Raw genomic sequence first — 21,773 nt, 5'->3', positions numbered from 1 at the left:
AACACGTCCAGGTAGCTGCACCGTTACAATAGCAATCCACCAAAGACAGAGCTCACCTGATCTACTCTTAAAGGGAACGATGAACAAGAGACACTCTGATTGATTTATTTTTCGAAGTAAGGAGTTTGATTCTGACAGGAAATCAGCACAAAACCTGAAAGAAAAGACACTACCCCAAACAACATTCTACAATTCTACCAATCAGTGTGAAATATAGGGAGACTCCACCCACATACGTACTACAGAAGGTGAAGATGTAGTAAAGTTGTTGAATCGCTCGTTCACTAAACTGCAGTGTGAAACCGAAACTAAACGCACTAAACGAACAGTACAGAATGCAATGTTACACACAGATGACGCTTGTGTATGAGTGTGTCTGCGTGTGAGGGTAAGTGTGTGTTCTGGGTGTTACTCTCAGGAGAAAAGCCTGTTAGTAATGCTCTGTCGCGCAGCCAGCTAGGTGAAATGTGGCGGTACGTCCCGGCAGAGATCAGGAGGCCATGTTTTGGTGTGAACTGAGGGCAGGGGGCGGAGTTATGAGGCTTTACTGAGGAGTAAAGGTTAAATCAGCCTGGCTTTCTGTGGTAAAACCATACAGCCCTGTCCTAAACTTTATATAAATATAAAATGCAAATAACTAATATATTTATTTATTTAGCTTTTTAATGTCCCTTGCATTGTTTAGCATTTTTATTTTACATTTGATAATCACCTTTTTATTTAACAAACCATACCTAAAAACATTATAACTTGATTCAAGCAAATACACTACTTAGCAAACACTTAGCAACCACCTAGCAACCACTTAGCAACACTATAGCAACACCTTAGCAACCACTTAGCAGCACCTTTAGAAACAATAAAAACAACTTTACTACATCCTGCATCATCACCTACAGTAAGCATGTGGGTCTTCCAATACTACTGTAGAAACAATATAGCAACCACTACGGATACCATTGCAACACTTTAGCAACCACCCAGCAACATCTTCGCAACAATATAGAAAATACATAGCAACCAACACAGATACCATAGCAACACCTTAGCAACTACCTAGCAACAACATAGTAACCACCACGGATACCATATATATATAAAAAAGGCATCAGGTGATCAGCTGGGTCAGGGAAGTCTGGTGAAAGAGCATGCTGGGAATTGGAGTCTTTGTTGTTAAGTTCTAAGTCCAGAGCAGGCAGACTGACCGTGTGCATATAAACTGCACATATAAACAATTCTACATCACACACACTACACACACACTATATACAGTACAAAAGTAATCATACCCCTTTTTCACATTTTCTGTTTGTCTCTCACTTAAAATCCTGATAAAATACATTTTAGTTTGTGGTTGTAAGGTGACAAAATGTGAAAAAGTTCAAGGGGTATGAATACTTTTGCAAGCCACTGTACACACACACAAACACATGCTCTTTAACTAGATCTGTTGAAGAAACATTTCCATTAAGGTATGCTTGTTGAGAAACTCTGGTTGAGACTTCTTCTGAGGGAGGAATCTATACCCACTGTTTTGTGCTTCTATCACAGTTAAGCATGAATTAGCTTGTTCACGTTTTGGAATTTAAGTTCACACCTTCATGTGGTAAACATTCAGTGTAAATATAGGGGCGTGGCCAGCAACAGCTTATTTGCATAAAAGTGACAGAGCCCTTAAACGGCTGGTTCTGAAAGGGACTTGATGAACAGTGTCGCGTAAATTCCTGCACTCTGACGCTGTTCTAAACGCTGTTCTCTCTCTGCAGTGTATAAACCTGGATAAGTTTGTGGGTCACATGGACGAGGACCAGCTGAGCCACCAGGCTCTGTATCTATTGGAGGAGAACAAGTTCTGGGCGGGGCTTGTGTTTACCAACATGTACCCCTGGACCACCACCCTGCCCAAACACATCAAATACAAGATCCGCATGGACATCGACGCCGTGGAGCGCACCAACAAGATCAAAGACAGGTTACTATATACACCAAACACCATTATCACTATATACCACACACCACTATCACTATACACCAAACACCATCACTATATACCACACACTATCACTATACACCACACACAATCATCACTATACCACACAACATCACTATATACCACACACTATCACTCCATACCACACCAGCACTATATACACCAAACACCACTAGCACTATATACTGAACACCACTAGCACTATATACCAAACACCATAACTATATACCAAACACCACTATCACTACATAACAAATGCCATTACTATATACCACACCCCATCACTATATACACCAAACACCACTATTACTATATACCACACACCATCATCACTATATACCACACACCACTATCACTATATACCAAGCACCATCACTATATATAATAAACACCATCATCACTATACCACACACTATCACTCCATACCACACACCATTACTATATACCACACCCCATCACTATATACCAAACATGTCAAATACAAGCTCCGCATGGACATCGACGCTGTGGAGCGCACCAACAAGATCAAAGACAGGTCACTATATACCACACCATCACTTTATATACCAAACACCATCACTCTATACCACACACCATCACTTTATATACCAAACACCATCACTCTATACCACACACCATCACTTTATATACCAAACACCATCACTCTATACCACACACCATCACTTTATATACCAAACACCATGTGTGAGGTAGTGGTGTGTAGAGAACAGTAAATGAGGGCAGGTAAGATCAGGTGTGGTGACAGTTGCTCTACTGTTTCCTCAGAAGCTTCAAACCCATCAGAGTTAAACTGATCCAACAGTGACACCTGCAGGACTGGTGGATAATTACAGCCTGTATAAACAGCACTGTCCTAAACAGGGATTAATCTCAGTGTTAAACTCAACAGCATTTTAATACAGCTTTTTAATTAAAGGATAAAATAATCTGAAACTAGATTTAATCTCTGTATTAATATCTGCTCTGTCTGCAGGTACTGTGTGTGTGTGTATATTTATATATATATTTATGCGCTGCAGGTACTGGGACCCCGGGCCGAGGGCGGACCCGATGGAGGACCAGCGGTATATCTGGGGGGGGTTTGCGTATCTGCAGGACATGATTGAACATGGAATCCTGAAGATCCAGACGGGTCAGGACTGGCCGATGGGCGTTTACGTCCAGCAGATGCCCTACCCCTGTTACGTAGACGACATGTGAGTAAAATATACTTACATACACTCAATAAATAAATTAAATATATATATATATATATACAGCTCTTCAGTTTCTGAATCAGTTTCTCTGATTTTGCTATTTATAGGTTTATGTTTGAGTAAAATGAACATTGTTGTTTTATTCTATAAACTACAGACAACATTTCTCCCAAATTACAAATAAAAATATTCTCATTTAGAGCATTTATTTACAGAAAATGAGAAATGACTGAAATAAAAAAAGATGCAGAGCTTTCAGACCTCAAATAATGCAAATAAAACAAGTTCATATTCATAAAGTTTTAAGAGTTCAGAAATAATCAATATTTGGTGGAATAATCCTGGTTTTTAATCACAGTTTTTAATTTCATGCATCTTGGCATCATGTTCTCCTCCACCAGTCTTACACACTGCTTTTGGGTAACTTTATGCTGCTTTACTCCTGGTGCAGAAATTCAAGCAGTTCAGTTTGGTGGTTTGATGGTTTGTGATCATCCATCTTCCTCTTGATTATATTCCAGAGGTTTTTAATTTGGTAAAATCAAAGAAAATCATAATTTTTAAGTGCTTTAAATGTTTATTTGATATTTCTGAAGATTTTATGGATAAGGCAAATTCTAAGCATCAATTGGAAGGAACTAAGGTGTCACCAAGTTAATCTACACAGATTTATCTCCAGAAAACTGTTTATTTGGGTGAGATTATAAGGTGTACTGTTAAAATGAGCAGCTTGTTATCAAAAGTTAAAATCGATGTTTTACGTTTGCCATATCCACAGGTTCTCCCAAACTTCCAGAAATGTAATAATTAATCCCTCAGAGGTTTAATAAAGCCTGAACTCCTCCCCCCGCAGGTTCATGCTGACGCTGAACCGCTGCTTCCCGATCTTCATGGTTCTGGCGTGGATCTACTCCGTCTCCATGATGGTGAAGAGCATTGTGCTGGAGAAGGAGATGCGGCTGAAGGAGACGCTGAAGGCCATGGGGGTCACCAACGCCGTCATCTGGTACACCTGGTTCATCGACAGCTTCATCATGATGACCAGCAGCACCGCCCTGCTCACCATCATCGTCATGGTAATGTTCACCAGCAGCTTCAGCTTCAGCTGGAGGAGGTCCTGCGGGGACCTCTGGTGGACGTGTCCTGTCAGAGCATTTATTCAGCTTCCATTAGAAAGTACTGTACTCAGAACAGACATACACTCTAAAAAGGTAGAGGTACGATTTATGATATAAAGGTGGTTGCAATAGGATTCCTAGGCAATTGCTTTTGCATCTTACAAGGTTACTATGGGGTTGCTTGGTGTTTTTTTTGGTATATCAAGTATGTGCTATGGAGTCGGTGGATATGGTATCTTGGCTGTTGTACAGTTGTCTCAGGTGGTTGCTATGGGATTGCTGGAAAATTGCTTTTGTATCTTAGGGAGTTACTAAGGGGTTGCTAGCTGGTTGATTTGGTATTTCAAGTATGTGCAATGGATTTGGTGGGTATGGTATCTCAGCTGGTGTTTAGGTGTCTCAGTTGGTTGCTGTGGGATTGCTAAATGCTGCTATGATATCGCAGGTTGTTGTTATGGGATTGCTAGGCAATTGCTTTGGTATCTTAAGTGGTTACTAAGTGGTTGCTAAGCAATTGATATGGTATCTCATGTGGTTGCAATGGTGTTGCTAGATGGTTGTTTGCGGTGGTTCTGTGGAGTTGCTTGGTGTTAATATGGTATCTCGGGTAGGTACTCAGATGATGCAGCAGTAGCATCATTAGCAGACCTGTAAGAGTTTTCTGATGGAGCTTCTCCTTCTTCTCCTGTGTTTTCAGATTGGAAAGGTGCTGAACTACAGCAATCCCATCATCCTCTTCTTCTTCCTGCTGACCTTCTCCACCGCCACCATCATGCAGTGCTTCCTGATGAGCGTCTTCTTCAACAAGGCGAACCTGGCGGCGGCGTGTAGCGGCATCATCTACTTCACCCTCTACCTCCCCCACATCCTCTGCTTCGCCTGGCAGGACCGCATCACCAAGAACATGAAGCTCGGCGTGGTAAGACAATCCATCCATCCATCCACCCATCCATCCATCCATCATCCATCCATTTTGAAGTTTACAGTTTACCCTGGTTGTTGGTGGTTATGTTTCAGAGCTTGCTGTCTCCGGTGGCGTTCGGTTTCGGGACGGAGTACCTGTCCCGCTATGAGGAGCAGGGCCTGGGACTGCAGTGGGACAATATCGGCACCAGCCCACTAGAGGGCGATGAGTTTTCCTTCCTCAACTCCATCGGGATGATGCTCTTCGACTCGGTTCTGTACGCAGTTCTGGCCTGGTACCTCGACAACGTCTTCCCAGGTTAGTGTCCAGTTCATCAGAACATCGTCTCTTCTCAGTCTGTCAGTCTGTAACAGCCAGTCTTTATCTCTCAGTCTGTAACAGTCAGTCTGTAACAGTCAGTCTGTAACAGTCAGTCTTTATCTCTCAGTCTGTAACAGTCGATCTGTCTCTGTCAGTCTGTAACAGTCAGTCTTTATCTCTCAGTCTGTAACAGTCGGTCTGTCTCTGTCAGCCTGTAACAGTCAGCCTGTAACAGTCAGCCTGTAACAGTCAGCCTGTAACAGTCAGCCTGTAACAGTCAGTCTGTAACAGTCCGTCTGTAACAGTCAGTCTGTCTCTGTCAGTCTGTAACAGTCAGTCTATCTCTTAGTCTGTAACAGTTGGTCTGTAACAGTCGGTCTGTAACAGTCAGTCTGTAACAGTCAGTCTGTAACAGTCAGTCTGTCTCTGTCAGTCTGTAACAGTCAGTCTGTAGCTGTCAGTGTAAAACAGATTTAAGTAAAAAATTCTGTTCTGTTTTGTTTTCAGGTCAGTACGGGATTGGTCGTCCGTTCTACTTTCCTCTCCAGCCATCCTACTGGCAGAGACCAGAGCGCCCCCTCTCAGACATGGCTGATCCAGGTACTACAGCAATTCACAAATTAAAGAACGTTATAAGAACGTTAACTATAATTTTTTGAAAATGTTCTACTAACCAAACCTTATTATCTCGGTTAATGATCTCTTCTTCTCCCCTCAGCTCCAGCGAATCCTCCTGCGGAGAACCTGGAGAACCATGAAAAGGTGGAGAACGTAGAAAAGGTGGAGCAGAGGGAGGACGAGGAGAGTCCGGCTGTGGAGCGATCAGTTCCCGACTGTAACGGGTCCCGTAAGCAGTGTAAACACCAGGACCGGCGGGAGAAACGGGAGCGGGAGAAAGAGGAGATGCTGAGGAAAGAAGAAGATCCTCCAGAACCACAACCACAACTTACCGGTGAGGAACACCAAACACAGAACTCAACACAAAACTCGACGCCGAAATACATTTTCACGCCACTGTATATGTGTGTGTATTTTAGCACAGTTTAAATCTCATTGTGTGCATCACCGTTTCTGCTCCTCAGGGAACCTGTTTTTTGAGGCGGAGCCGGAGGGGCTGGTGCTGGGCGTGGCAGTGAAGGATCTGGTGAAGGTTTACTCTGGAAGCTCGAGGCCGGCGGTGAACTGCCTCAACATCACCTTCTATGAAGGACAGATCACTTCCTTCCTCGGCCACAATGGCGCCGGGAAAACCACCACACTGTACACTCTGATTCTCATTATATATTTATATTTACTATATATTTACTGTATATCTGAAGTACTGTCTGCACTTCCAAAGTGTTCTAATCTACTAGCAGCACGTCTCTACTGTAGGAACCAGACGAGCTCTGTGTCAGCAACTGGTACAGCTTACCTAAAGTAGCTGTATAGCATCATGTATATGTATGTTGTGCCATGACATCACAAGTGCTAATACAATCCCATAGTATTTGCTATAGTGTTATTTGGTGATTGCTATTGGGTTGCTAATACAGTATTTGCTATAGTGTTGTTAGGTGGTTGCTATAGTGTTGTTAGGTGGTTGCTATAGTGTTGTTTGGTGGTTGCTATAGTGTTGTTTGGTGGTTGCTATAGTGTTGTTTGGTGTCAGCTATTGGGTTGCTAATACAGTATTTGCTATAGTGTTGTTTGGTGGCTGCTATGGTGTTAGGTGGTTGATGTTGGGTTGCTAATACAGTATTTGCTATAGTGTTTGGGGGCTGCTATGGTGTTGTTAGGTGGTTGATATTGGGTTGCTAATACAGTATTTGTTATAGTGTTGTTTGGTGGCTGCTATGGTGTAGTTAGGTGGTTGCTATTGGGTTGCTAATACAGTATTTGCTATAGTGTTTGGTGGGTGCTATGGTATTGTTAGGTGGCTGCTATGGGTTTGCTATTACAGTATTTGCTATAGTGTTGTTTTATTGGTTGCTATGGTGTTGTTAGGTGGTTGCTATTGGGTTGCTAATACAGTATCTGCTATAGTGTTGTTTGGTGGCTGCTATGGTGTTGTTAGGGGGTTGCTATGGGGTTGCTAATACAGTATTGGATATCGTGTTGTTGGGTGGCTGCTATGGTGTTAGGTGGTTGCGACACTGTTGTGAGGTGGTTGCTATATGCCAAGGTATTGCACGATGGACGCTATGACGGAATACCATTAAGTTGTTTAGTGGTTGCACGGTGGTTGCTGATGGGTTGATATGTATTGCTTAGTGCTTGCTAGGATTTTGATAGGAGGTTGTAGGGTTGTAGAGTGTTGTAGAGTTGAGGTGGTTGTTACAGTATCTAAAGGCTGTTCATTATATGAGGACGGGGTGATATGTATTGCCTAGTGGTTGCTATGGTGTTGTGCATTGCTGTAGAGTTGTAGAGTGGATGCTGTTGTATTAGAGATGGTTGTTACGGTATCTGAGTGCTTTATTCGTTACAGTTGGGGTTGTAAGCGTTTCTAATAGGTTCTCCTGTTCTGTGCTCTGATAGGTCGATCCTGACTGGGCTGTTTCCGCCCACCTCGGGGACGGCGTATGTTAACGGGATGGACATTCGGACGGATATGGACGCGATTCGCCAGTCTCTCGGCATGTGCCCCCAGTACAACATCCTCTTCAACCAGTCAGTTTATTTCACTCATGTTTTATTATGTATCACATTATTAAATACAGTGTCTATATATAAAAACATATTTTTGTTTATATATTGTTGAAAATATGTGTAGTTTTGGTTCCTGAAAGGATTTTTTATAATATATATATATACATATATATATATATATATATATATATATATATAATATTGATCAGATTATTGATTGTAGTGTAATAATGATATTAATCAGATTATTGATTGGACAGTTTGTGGTCTGATTATAATTAATGTGTATTTATGATATTGATCAGATTATTGATTGTGGTGTAATAATATTGATCAGATTATTGATTGGACAGTTTGTGGTCTGATCTCCTGCAGTCTGACGGTGGAGGAGCACATCCTGTTCTATTCGCTGCTGAAAGGCCGGGAGCAGAAGGAGGCGGAGCAGGAGGTCGAGGACATGCTGGAGGACCTGGGTTTACCCAATAAGAGAGACGATGAGGCTCAGAACCTCTCCGGTGGGTCCGATTATCATGAGATAATCCACCTAAATCTGATTTACAGCAATATAACTCTACCTGAACGTCCAGATCAGAATTCCTGCAGCTTTTTTACGTCAGTCAGAAGAAAAACTTATTTTTTAGTAGTTTTGTTTCTTTCTGTAATATTAGAAGACGTGTGTTGCAGCCATGTGGTGTTTCTAATAAATTGTCCGAATGCTATGGCTACAGATCTTAGCTGCAGCATAAAAAAAAAAAAAATTAATATAAATAAAAACCTGACTAGCTGAATATCGTGATCTTTTCAGCCACAGTCTGAACTCAATCATAGCTCTTGAGATTCCGACTAAGAAATTAAAGTGAAACTAAACGTGAAGCACATTTTATCATTCTCACATCACTTGAACCGTTCAGACAGATGTGGGATACAGTATATAGTGTGTATATATATATATTGTGTATATATTGTGTATATATTGTGTATATATTGTGTGTATATTGTGTATATATTGTGTATATATTGTGTGTATAATGTGTGTGTGTAGGGGGTATGCAGAGGAAGTTGTCGGTGGCGATGGCGTTTGTCGGAGGATCTAAGGTGGTGATTTTGGACGAGCCGACGTCGGGGGTGGACCCGTACTCCAGACGCTCCATCTGGGACCTGCTCCTCAAATACCGCACAGGTAAAACACCTCCACCTGCTGCACAACACCTGCACAACACCTGTACTGAGCAGCTCTAGATGTTTTTAGATAGTTGCCAGGTGTTGCTAAGGAACCGTTTCTGGTTGCTAAGGTGTTGGTATGTGATTGCTTTTGTAAGTACTATTAAAGTGTTGCTAGGAGGTTGCTGTGGTATAGCTGCTAGTTGCTAAGATAAAGGTTCATAATCGCTACTAAAATGGGCCTGTTGCTAAAGTGTTGCTAGAAGGATTCTGTGGTGTACCTGGTGTTTACTGAGTGGTTCCAGTTAGTTGCTAGGTGGTTGCTAAGGTAAAGGTACGTAATTGCTACTGAAAGAGGCTTGTTGCTAAAGGGTTGGTAGGTGGTCGCTGTGGTGAACTTGGTGTTTACTGAGTGCTTCCAGTTAGTTTGTGTTCCAGTAGGTCTTGCTATGGGATGGCTGTTGGTTGCCAAGGTAATCGATACTTAAAGGGACTTGTTGCTGAGGTGCTGCTAGGACCAGGGGTTTACTGAGTGGTTCCACAGGCCTCATGCAATCAGACGGAACAGTCTGAAGTTGGAACACTGTTTATCTCAGTAACTTCAGGACAAGTTATGTGGGGAAACAAATAATAAGAAAATATAAAAATAATATAAATCTGATAATTCTGTTATAAACCCGTCGCTGGTATCTTGTCTTCTCAGGACGTACGGTGATCCTCTCCACCCACCACATGGACGAGGCTGATCTGCTGAGCGACCGGGTCGCCATCATCTCTAAAGGTCAGCTGCACTGCTGCGGTTCTCCTCTGTTCCTGAAGAACTGCTTCGGCGTGGGGTTCTACCTCACTCTGGTGCGCCGAATCAAAGATCTCCGCAAGAAAGAGGTCAGTTATCAACCAATCACTGACCGAGGGAGGGGCTACAACTCTTCTCACAGACCGTCGACACCACACACTACGTGGTCTTACCTTATCGTCACTGTGTCTCTAAAACATAAGCTTTACAGGAGAGAGATAAAACCTTCTTACCTTTCAGTGGAAGTGAATGTAAAAAAGAATTTATTTCAAGTTATTTTAGATCATTTCTGACACAGTGTGAGGGACAGTCTATTTGTCCAAATTATGCAGTAAACTAAAAACTGTTTTTATTTAGACAGCAACAATACAGCTCTGGAAAAAAAATAAGATTCCACTTAAAAATGATGAGTTTCTTTGATTTTACCAAATTAAAAACCTCTGGAATATAATCAAGAGGAAGATGGATGATCACAAACCATCAAACCACCAAACTGAACTGCTTGAATTTTTACACCAGGAGTAAAGCAGCATAAAGTTATCCAAAAGCAGTGTGTAAGACTGGTGGAGGAGAACATGATGCCAAGATGCATGAAATTAAAACTGTGATTAATAAAGAACAGGATTATTCCACCAAATATTGATTATTTCTGAACTCTTAAAACTTTATGAATATGAACTTGTTTTCTTTGCATTATTTGAGGTCTGAAAGTTCTGCATCTTTTTTGTTATTTCAGTCATTTCTCATTTTCTGTAAATAAATGCTCTAAATGAGAATATTTTTATTTGTAATTTGGGAGAAATGTTGTCTGTAGTTTATAGAATAAAACAACAATGTTCATTTTACTCAAACATAAACCTATAAATAGCAAAATCAGAGAAACTGATTCAGAAACTAAAGTGCTGTCGTGAAAGTCGTGAGAGTCGTGGAACTGCATGATAGCTCCTGTAATTCTGGAGAAGATGAAACCGAAACTTCCTGTGAAGCTCTCCTCTGCAGGCGAGTTGTGGAACTGCATGTCTCCTGTTTAAACTCCTGTCTTTACTGTTACAGAATGAGTGTGACTGCACCTCAGAGTGCTCCTGCACCTGCTCCACCTGCACCAGGTACAAGGAGGAGAGTCAGGGGCTGTACGTGGACCGAGCGCTGGACGGTGCGTGGAGTCAGATCTGGAATCTGATCATCTCTACTAATAATCCAACCTGAGGGTTTATAAATACTAAAGCTCGTCTCGTTTTCAGGCGATGTGGAGAGCATCACCAGCCTGATCCACCACCACGTCCCGGAGGCCAAGCTGATCGAGATGATTGGTCAGGAGATGACTTACCTGCTGCCCAATAAGGGCTTTAAGCACCGATCGTACGCCAGCCTGTTCCGCGAGCTGGAGGAGACGCTGGGGGACATGGGGCTCAGCAGCTTCGGCATTTCAGACACCTCGCTGGAGGAGGTCAGTATATGGGTATACCCTGTGTGGTGATATCTTGTGAGTGAGGTGACACGCTTTGGACTGCAAAAGTCATCATGACAGTGACTCACCTTGACACACTTTACATCAAAGACTCACAACAAAGAGTGTAACCAGAGATAACCCTGCTGTCCTCCTCAGATCTTCCTGAAGGTAACTGCAGACGGAGAAGCAGCTAACGGAACCGTCAACCCAGGTAAACACACCTGTACCAAACACCAAACACACAGCATCAGAATCACAAGATCCTGTGTATTAGAACAGTGATGATATACGCATGCAGTATTTATTTATTACTGTGCACAATAGAGAATATTCATATACAACTGCAAAAATCCATAGACCAAAAGCAGGACGTTTGAGGTAATTGTATAAGCCCCTGAGTGTGCTCACTGTGATCTCAGGTTGGTGGTGTTTGACTGTGTGTATTGTCCCTCAGAGAATTGGATGCTGCAGCAGCGGAGGAACGGCCGGGAGTCCGGCGCTAACACTCCGGCCCCCGAAGGTGAACGCAGGGTGACGGTTAGCTTTAGCGCTCAGGAGGCTGTGCTAAACCGCTCATAGGAAAGGTAGAACTGCTAGAGCCCCTCCGTATGGGTCAGGTCTAAGTGAAGTTCTGAGAGGTTCTTCGAGGGGTTTGCTTAGAGTTGGGAAATTGTTTTAGAGTCGGACAGTTCGCTCAGTGTCGGAGGTTTGCTGAGAGTCAGATTATTTTTTCAGAGTTGGTCTGTTTGTTAAGAGTTGGGCAGTTCTTTTAGAGTCGGGGGGGGGTTTGCTCAGAGTTGTACGATTCTCTCAGTATCAGGCGATTCTCTCTGAAATTTTTTCAGAGTCTGGTGAGTCAGTGGATTTACTCAAAGTCAGGCAGTTTGCTCAGAATCTGAGATTTTCTCAGAGTAGGGCATATCGCGTGAAGTCAGGCATTTTGCTCAGAGTTGGGAGGTTCACTCAGAAGAGTTGGGTGTTTCGTCCAGAGTCAGGTGATTTTCTCAGTATCAGGTGATTCTCTCAGAGTCTGGAATTCGTTCAGAGTTGGGCGGTTCGCCTAGTGTCTGGGGTTTTCTCAGTCAGGCAGTTCGCTTAGTGTCGAAGGGGTTTGCTAGTGTCGAGTCAGTGATTCACTCAAAATCAGGCGGTTCTCTCAGAGTGGGACAATTCTCTCAGAATCCGGAGGTTCGCTCAGTCGGGCGATTTACTCAGAGTCGAGATTTTTCTTGAGTTGTTCAGTTCTCTCAGAGTCAGACTGTTCTTCATGCTAGAGTCTGCTAGAACGCTCGGGCGGTTTACTCAAAATTGGGCGGTTCGTTTTGGCGATCAGAGTTGATGGTTCGCTCTGAGTCAGACTGTTCTAAATTGCTTAAAGAAAAGCTAGAACTGCTAGAATGCTTCTGAATTGGTCAGGTCTAAGTAAGGCTCTAAGAGGTTCTTCTTTTCTTGTTGCATAGACAATGGAAGTCAGGCAAGTGGAATGGTTCGCTTAGGGTCGTGGGCTCTCTCAGAATCAGGCAATTTGCTTTTGCTTTTTTTTCTCAGATTCGGGCTGTTCGCTCAGAGTCTGGCGATTCTCTCAGAGTCGGGGGTTCTCTCAGAGTCAAAAAGTTCTCTCCAAGTTGGCCAGTTCTTTTTAGAGTCAGACTGTTCCATCAGAGTTGGACCTTCTGTGCTTCACGCTAGCTATCAGAAGCTAGCCAAGGCTGTGCTAAACCGCTCATAGAAAAGCTACAACTGCTAGAACGTCTCTGAATGGGTCAGGTCTAAGCGAGGTTCTGAAATGTTCTACTGTTCTTGCTGCAGAGGTGAATGGAACGCCAGAGAACGGCGTTCAGGGGAATGGCGTGGGGAAGCACGAGGAGTCGGACAGCAGTGCTGGGAAGGCGTCCCGGCAGGTGAAGGGCTTCACTTTGGTTCTAAAGCAGTTCCACGCTCTACTGGTGAAGAGACTCCACCACGCCACCCGCAGCCAAAAGGACTTCCTCGCTCAGGTAAAGTGGCAGTGGTTATGGGTTGGTTGCTGAGTGTTCCTATGGTATAGCTCTTAGTTGCTAGGGTGTTGCTATGATGTAGCAGGTGTTGACAATCAGTGTTATGTTTTGCAGATAGTTCTGCCGGCCAGTTTTGTTCTGATCGCTCTGATCTTCACGCTGATCGTTCCTCCGTTTGGAGAGTACCCCAGTTTGACCCTCAGCCCCGCCATGTACGGCCAGCAGTTCACCTTTCTCAGGTAACCAGAGCTCTAACCCCGCCCCCTGCATCACCTGACCTGCAGCAGGGTTAATATACACACTGCTTCTATTCTACAGCAACGAACGACCCGACCACCCCACCATGACCCGCTTCATCTACACCACCCTCGCAGAACCCGGACTCGGCACCCGCTGCATGATGGACCCGCTCGCAGAGTGAGTACCTTATATACCCAACACATGCCATACCACACACACCACACCATACCACACACCATCAACACCACCCTCTTAGAACCGCTGGCAGAGTGAGTTCTGTACACCCAACATACACCATACCACACACATACACTCCATACCGCACTCATGTGGTACCATACACTCCATACCGCACTCATGTGGTACCATACACTCTATACCACACACACCACACACATTATACCACACACCTCTCCATACCGCACACTAACCATACCACACACCATACATGCCATATTGTCTGTCTATGTGCAGAACTCCGGTGTGCAGTAACGGCTCCTCTGATTGGACGGATCCTCCTGTATCTCCTGTGGTCAGTAATATATTGCTGAGTCCTGAGTGGACGGAGAGAAACCCCTCCCCTTCCTGTCAGTGCAGCTCCGGGAACAAGCTGATCATGCTGCCAGTCTGTCCAATAGGAGCAGGAGGACTGCCCCCCCGCCAGGTCAGGCCACGCCCATGAGCAGTTTAAAGTCATTATTGGGAATAATTTCTTAATTCTTAGCTTAGTTTTTATTTTTAAATAAATTATTCACTTATTATGTTAGTTTATGTATTTTCTTTTATGCTGTGTAAAGAATGTATTATTCCAAATGGTTTTCAACAAAAGTAATTTCTACTGGTTGCTATGGTGTTGCTAGGAGTTTTCTAAAGTGTTGCTGTGTAGGTTCATAATGTGTTATTGATATATAAATAGAGTTTCCAGAAGACCAGTTACCATACTGTCACATTGCTATGACAAAGGGATGGTTGCTAGGCATTGCTTAACAGTTGCTAAGGTGTTGTTAGGCTGTTGCTATATGGTCCAGTTTTCGCTTGCTAAGGTGTTTCTTGTGTTAGGCTGTTAAGGTGTACGGCTGTTGCTAAGGTGTTTCTAAGCAGTTGCTAAGGTGTTGTTAAGCTCATTGCTAAAGTGTTTCTAAGCATTTGCTAAGATGATCTGTTGCCAAGGTGTTTTTAAGCAGTTGTGAAGGTGTTGTTTGGCTGTTACTAAGGTGTAGTTAGAAAGTTGCTATGGTGTTGTTGTTAAGCAGTTTGTTGTTGGTTGTGATGGTATACACAGTGATTTAAATCAGATAAGAGTATAGATCTTAATTGTTATGTAATGATAAGGGTCTGTTGGGTTCTGTTGGGTTCTCTTGGATTCTGTTGGGTTCTGTTGGGTTCTGTTTGATTCTGATTGGTTCTGTTGGGTTCTGTTGGATTCTGATTGGTTCTGTTGGGTTCTGATGTGCTCTAGAGGACAGAAGCGAGCGGGGACGTCCTGCAGGACCTGACGGACCGGAACATCTCGGACTATCTGGTGAAGACGTACCCCAGTCTGATCAAAACCAGGTCAGAGTTCACTGCACTACCTGCTGATCACATGCTGTAAAATTATAAATTAATAACTATTAATAACTATAACTGAGTATTAATCACAATGCGTTTCTGCTCCACAGCCTGAAGAGCAAGTACTGGGTGAACGAGCAGAGGTACCAGTTCTGATTGGCTCTAAGAGAACTCTGGGTTTTATATTTGGGTCAGGTTGTGATGGTGAAGCTGTGCAGGTGTAACACAGGTGTTCTCCTCAGGTACGGGGGTCTCTCTGTTGGGGGGAAGCTGCCGGTTCTGGACGTCGACCCCAAAGACATCCAGAGGGTTCTGTCTCAGGTCGGCCAGATGATGAACATCACCGGGGTAAGCTAACACCTGTACTAAACCCAAACATCACTCTGTTACAATGTGTTACACTGTGTTATACTGTGCTATACTTTGCTATCCTTGGTTACACTGTGATAAGCTTGTTATACTGTGCTATGGTGTGCTAAATACTGTATCACACTGTGTTGTACTGTGTAATATAATGGGTTAAACTGTTACACTGTGCTATACTGTATTACACTGTGTTGCACTGTGCTATACTGTGTTGCACTCTGTTATGCTGTACTATACTGTGCTATACTGTGTAACACTGTATTACACTGTGCTATACTGTGTTGTTGCACTGTGCTATACTGCAGTGGTTCCCAACCTATGGGTCGCGACCCAACCTATGGGTCGCCGAAGATTCACGGAGGGTCGTGAAGACCTCTTGATTTTGAGGGGTTTAATTTTAATACCATATATAGCCCATGTTGAATAAACGACAAAGTATTTAATTATAAAATTATTAAATAATTAAATATATGCATAGAAGCAACAAAATTTAAGTGCTACATTAAACATTTATTCTGTTTTTGAACGAAGACTAATAGTTGTATAAGACGACGCTGCCGGTTTCGTCTATGGCAGAAGCATTTCTGCTTTCTGACTCCGGTCAGCAGGCAGTATGGCTTTCTATACGCGATGTCTTCAGGATTTAAAAAAATAGCAATAAAATAATAATAAATATTCAGCACATCATTCAAGCTTCCACCGCAGCACCCAGGAGTAATCCAGAGAAGAGCTTCAAGATCGAATCTGTGAATCTTCGCGCTGAATAACGCCGCGCACTGCAGCATTTCAGGCCGCTGGAGCTCCATACGATGTTATTATTATTATTATGTATTATTATTATAGTTATTATTATTCATTCCTCATGTAAAAAATGAGGGCTTGATATGTTGGGTCACCAAAGCTTACAATGGTAAAAATATGGGTCCCTGAAGAAAAAGGTTGGGAACCACTGCTATACTGGACTATACTACACTGTGTTACACTCTGTTGAGCTGTGTTGAACTGTGTCATGCTGTGCTGTACTGTGTTACACTGTGATACACTTGTTATACTGTGCTATACTGTGTTACATTGTGCTATAATGTGCTACACTGTGCTATACTGTGTTTCACAGTGCTATACTGTTACACTGTCTTATACACGGTTACACTGTGCTATATTGTGCTATATATCATGTGACACTGTTACACAGTCTTATACTTAGTTACACGATGTTACAATGTGTTACACTGTGCTACACTGTGTTATACTGTGTTGCATTGTATGGATGGGCAGTATGACAAGAATTTAGACAGTACTTTGATTTATGTGAAAACCTGTTTTTTTTTTTTTTTTTTTTAGAATGTTTTAGATATGGTTAATGTGAACACTGAGAACACAGAACACGGTTCCATTATACACAAAACATAACTAGTTGTAATTAGTGCTTTTAAAGGAGTATTGTGTTACTACTACTACTGAAGGACATGCTTTACACATGCATTTCTGGGCAAGCTGAGAGATACAGAAGTAAAAGAAGCATGTGGATTAGAGTTATATAAAAGTAAATATAACATACAATATAATATAATAGCAATGAATAAAATATGAACTGTTATTAATACTGTCGTTATTATAATGATTTTATATTTGTGTTATTGTTATATATTATTAATATTAATAGCTGTTCTCCTCTGCAGGGTCCTCGTTCTAAGCTGGCGCTGAAGGACGTCGGGCCGTTTCTTCGCTACATGGAGAGCGAGTATAACGTTAAGGTTCTCAGAGTTATTATTTAAATTTATTTAAATATTATTTTTATGTTTTTATATATTTATGATGAGTTTAATCTCAGGTTATCTGTGTTTGTGGTTCTGCAGGTGTGGTATAATAATAAAGGATGGCACGCCATGGTGTCCTTCATGAACGTGGCGAATAACGCCATCCTCCGCGCCAACCTGCCCCCCCACACCAACCCGGCGGAGTACGGCATCACCGCCATCAACCACCCGCTAAACCTCACCAAGGAGCAGCTCTCTGAGGTCACTGTGTGAGTGTTCTGTTCATCTAATGCTGCTCCAGCAGTGCTAGCCAGGGTTAGCAGCAGGCTATAGGCTGATAATATTCACCTCTGAACGGTGAAAGAGTTAGCGCTTAGCGCACTTAGCAGCTAATGCTAATGCTAATGCTGCTCCAGTCTCGACGCTGGAGAACTAAACTGAAACTCCTGTATAACTCTGTACTTCAGTGGAGTGTCTTTACTGCTCCTTAATACCTGACTGATAGAATTCATACATAAGGAGCACCGGATTATAAGGAGCTCTGATGATTTTGGGGAAAATTAGAGGATTTTAAGGGCGAGAAATACAGTGATGTATAAAAAAGTTAAAATGAATAAAATTGGAATATAAGAAATCAATTTAAGACAAGATTTTATTAATAAAATAATATAAAGGTAATGAGCGCTAAGAAATAAAGTACTGGCTCCGAGTGGTCCAGCAAACTAAAATGCTGCCACTATAATCGGAAGATCACCAGTTTGAATCCTGGTCATGCAGCTTGCAATCAGCTGCCAGAGCCCTGAGAGAGCAGAGTTTGTCTTGCTCTCTCTGGGTGGGTACAGTAGATGGCGCTCTTTCTTTCCCTTCATCACTCCTAGGGTGATGTGGATCAGCACAAGGCTGCGTCTGTGAGCTGATGTATCAGAACCGAGTCGCTGCGCTTTCCTCAGAGCGTTAGTGCTGTGATGCTCACATGTATCGGAGGAGGCTTGTGCTAGTCTTCTTGACCCTCCTGGTGTTGGAGGTTAAAGTTTAGGCAGTGTAACAGCGCTGTAGATACAGGTATAAAGAGTTGTACAGAGTAAACGGTGACGGTGTAATGTTCTAAACCCCGGCTGCAGGTTGACCACCTCGGTGGACGCGGTGGTGGCAATCTGTGTGATCTTTGCCATGTCCTTCATCCCGGCGAGCTTCGTCCTCTACCTCATCCAGGAGCGCGTCACCAAGGCCAAACACCTGCAGTTCGTCAGCGGCGTCAGTCCACTCGTCTACTGGGTCGCCAACTTCTTCTGGGACATGGTGAGTAGATCCCGGAGAGTAGATACCGGAGAGTAGATACCGGAGAGTAGATCCCGGAGAGTAGGTATCGGAGTGTAGATACCGGAGAGTAGAAACCGGAGAGTAGATACAGATAGAGTAGAATTTGGTAAAATCGAAGAAACTCTCTTATTTTTATCCAAAGCTGTATATATATGTGAGTATATATGTGTGTATAAGTGTAATATCTGTGTGTGTAGTTGAACTATGGGATCAGCACGGCGATGGTGGTGGGGATCTTCGTTGGGTTTGATAAGAAGTGCTACACGTCTCCCTCCAACCTGCCGGCTCTGGTAGCTCTGCTGTCTCTGTACGGGTGAGTCGCTGATCAGAGACACCGGGACGCTGTGGTATCGGTGGTACCGTTACTGATGTGTGTGTTGTGTGTGTGTTGCCAGGTGGTCCGTCACCCCGATGATGTACCCCATGTCCTACATCTTCAGCATCCCGAGCACGGCGTACGTCTCGCTGTCCTGCGTCAACCTGTTCATCGGCATCAACAGCAGCGCCATCACCTTCATCCTGGAGCTGTTTGAGAACAACCGCGTCAGTCCTCCATCATTCATTACACTTTATATCAGATACAGATCATAACCGGCAGCTAATAACACCCTAACAACCACCCCAGTCACCACGGAAATGCCCTATCAACCACCCAAGTCACCATGGCAACACCCTATCAACCACCCAAGTCACCCTGGCAATGCCCGAGCAGTACAAAGAGCAGAACCCTAGCAACCAAAAGAGTCACCCTGGCAATGCCCTAGCAGCCACATGAGTCACCATGGCTACACCCTAGCAAGCACCCAAGTGACCATGGCAACGTCTTAGGAGTAGCAGAGCAACACCCAAGCAGTCACCTCAGTTACCATGGCAGTACCAGAGCAAGACCCTAACAACCACCTGAGTCACCATGGCAACACCCCAGCAGCCACAAGAGTTACCCTGGCAATGCCCGTGCAGCCACATGAGTCACCATGGCAGTGCCCTAGCAGTACCAAAGCAAAACCCCAGCAGTCACCCCAGTCACCATGGAAGTACCGTAGCGGCCACCTAAGTCTCCATGGCAACATCCTAGCAGCCACCTGAGTCACATGATACCCCCCAAGCAGTACCAGAGCAGTGCCTTATCAACCACCTAAGTCACCATTGCAATTCTAGAGGTACCCTCTAGCTCTTGGAATTTGCATTTTGGTGACTCATAGCAACCACCGAGAAATCCCCGCCTACACCCACCTAAACACACCTGCATCACCTCACACACCTGAAACACCTTACAGCTGAAACTTACAATACATACCTGAATACTTTTACATAAACGATTGTTTGTTTATTTGTTTATTTGTTTGTTTGTGTGTGTGTGTGTGTGTGTATATATTGTGTGTGTGTATATATATTGTGTGTATATATTGTGTGTATATATTGTGTATGTGTGTATGTGTTTATATATTGTGTGTATATATATATATATATATATTGTGTGTGTGTGTATATATTGTGTGTGTATATGTATATATATATATATATATATATATATATATATATATATATTGTGTGTGTGTATATATTGTGTGTGTGTGTATATATATATATTGTGTGTGTGTGTATATATTGTGTGTGTATAGTCTCTGCTGATGTTTAACGAGGGTCTGAAGAAGGTGCTGCTGGTGTTTCCTCACTTCTGTTTGGGACGAGGTCTGATAGATCTGGCCATGAACCAGGCAGTGACCGACGTCTACGCCCGATTCGGTGAGAGCGCAGTGTGAACCGAATTATAATACTTCAGTTTAATGTAGTGATGAACATTGCAGTGTGAACTGAATTATAATACTCCAGTTTAATGTGGTATATAAACTCTGGTTCTGTATTTGTTCAGGGGAGGAGCACAGTCTGGACCCGTTCAGGTGGGATTTTGTGGGAAAGTATCTGGTTTTTATGGCCATTGAGGGTCCGGTCTACTTCCTCCTGAACCTCCTGATCCAGTACCGGTTCTTCCTCGACCACTGGTGAGTTCTGATCTGAATCGAGTTCTAAACTGCAATTAAGTGTCAGTGTGAAAATGAATTACACAAAGTTCTGATCTGAAATTGAGATTTGGTCTAAAATTGTTCTGATTTGAAATTGAGTTTTGATCTGAAATTGAGTTTTAATCTGAAATTGAGTTTTGATCTAAAATTAAGTTTTGATTTGAAATTGAGTTTTAATCTAAAATTTAGTTTTAATCTGAAATTGAGTTGTAGTCTAAAATTAAATTTAGATCTAAAATTGAGTTTTCATTTTAAAAAGTGGTTTGATCTAAGATTGAGTTTTGATCTGAAATTAAGTTTTGATTTAAAATTGAGTTGTGATCTAAGTTTGAATTTTTAACACATCAGTGTTTGATCTGAAATGAAGTTTTAATGTGAAATTGATTTTAGATTTTTAGAGTTCTGATCTGAATTCGGTTCTGACGGCGGTTGGGTTCTGTTCAGGTTGTCTGATTACAGTCAGATCTCAGTAAATGATGAAGACGATGACGTGGCTCAGGAGAGACAGAGGGTCTACAGCGGAGGATCCAAAAACGACATCCTGCACATCCGAGACCTGTCCAAGGTACCTCACCTTTACCCTCACCTGTCCCTCTGCTACCTCACCTTTACCTCACCTTTTACCCTCACCTGTCCCTCTGCTACCTTACCTTTCACCTAATCTGTCCCTCTGCTACCTCACCTTTACCTCACCTGTCCCTCTCTCGTGTTTTACCTGGTTTACCTGTGTTACAGACGTATGTGGGCAGGAAGAGGCCGGCGGTGGACAGGATCTGTGTGGGGGTTCCAGCAGGGGAGGTACCTGAACAAATATAGATTTTTAGAGTAATAAATATAAATATATATATTAATAGATATTTTTAATATAACTATTATTATAAACTGAGCTGTATTATCTGTATAAATATATGATTATATGAATATAAATAT

The 21,773-nt window shown here is 42.9% G+C and overlaps 1 protein-coding gene across 1 annotated transcript in view; it reads left to right on the top strand.

Moving 5' to 3' along the window:
* abca4b (ATP-binding cassette, sub-family A (ABC1), member 4b) overlaps positions 1-21,773 on the top strand; it is a 45,155-nt gene that overhangs the window by 16,974 nt on the left and 6,408 nt on the right. Inside the window, 32 exon segments of the mRNA XM_049476726.1 lie at positions 1,767-1,972; positions 3,031-3,207; positions 4,061-4,283; positions 5,023-5,244; positions 5,343-5,547; positions 6,058-6,150; positions 6,269-6,502; positions 6,633-6,810; positions 8,071-8,202; positions 8,557-8,696; positions 9,224-9,361; positions 10,046-10,227; positions 11,192-11,291; positions 11,380-11,585; positions 11,745-11,799; positions 12,043-12,108; positions 13,398-13,585; positions 13,700-13,824; positions 13,904-14,002; positions 14,300-14,489; positions 15,285-15,379; positions 15,487-15,519; positions 15,619-15,724; positions 17,422-17,496; positions 17,599-17,768; positions 18,621-18,798; positions 19,017-19,132; positions 19,215-19,362; positions 20,442-20,565; positions 20,693-20,822; positions 21,288-21,408; positions 21,579-21,641. Coding sequence (XP_049332683.1) covers positions 1,767-1,972; positions 3,031-3,207; positions 4,061-4,283; positions 5,023-5,244; positions 5,343-5,547; positions 6,058-6,150; positions 6,269-6,502; positions 6,633-6,810; positions 8,071-8,202; positions 8,557-8,696; positions 9,224-9,361; positions 10,046-10,227; positions 11,192-11,291; positions 11,380-11,585; positions 11,745-11,799; positions 12,043-12,108; positions 13,398-13,585; positions 13,700-13,824; positions 13,904-14,002; positions 14,300-14,489; positions 15,285-15,379; positions 15,487-15,519; positions 15,619-15,724; positions 17,422-17,496; positions 17,599-17,768; positions 18,621-18,798; positions 19,017-19,132; positions 19,215-19,362; positions 20,442-20,565; positions 20,693-20,822; positions 21,288-21,408; positions 21,579-21,641 — 4,518 coding nt within the window.

This window comes from Astyanax mexicanus, chromosome 4 (assembly GCF_023375975.1).
Source record: "Astyanax mexicanus isolate ESR-SI-001 chromosome 4, AstMex3_surface, whole genome shotgun sequence".
In the NCBI taxonomy this organism is placed as follows: domain Eukaryota; kingdom Metazoa; phylum Chordata; class Actinopteri; order Characiformes; family Acestrorhamphidae; genus Astyanax; species Astyanax mexicanus.
Note: the sequence above shows the minus strand (reverse complement) of the source record. Positions and strands in the feature narration are given on the sequence as shown.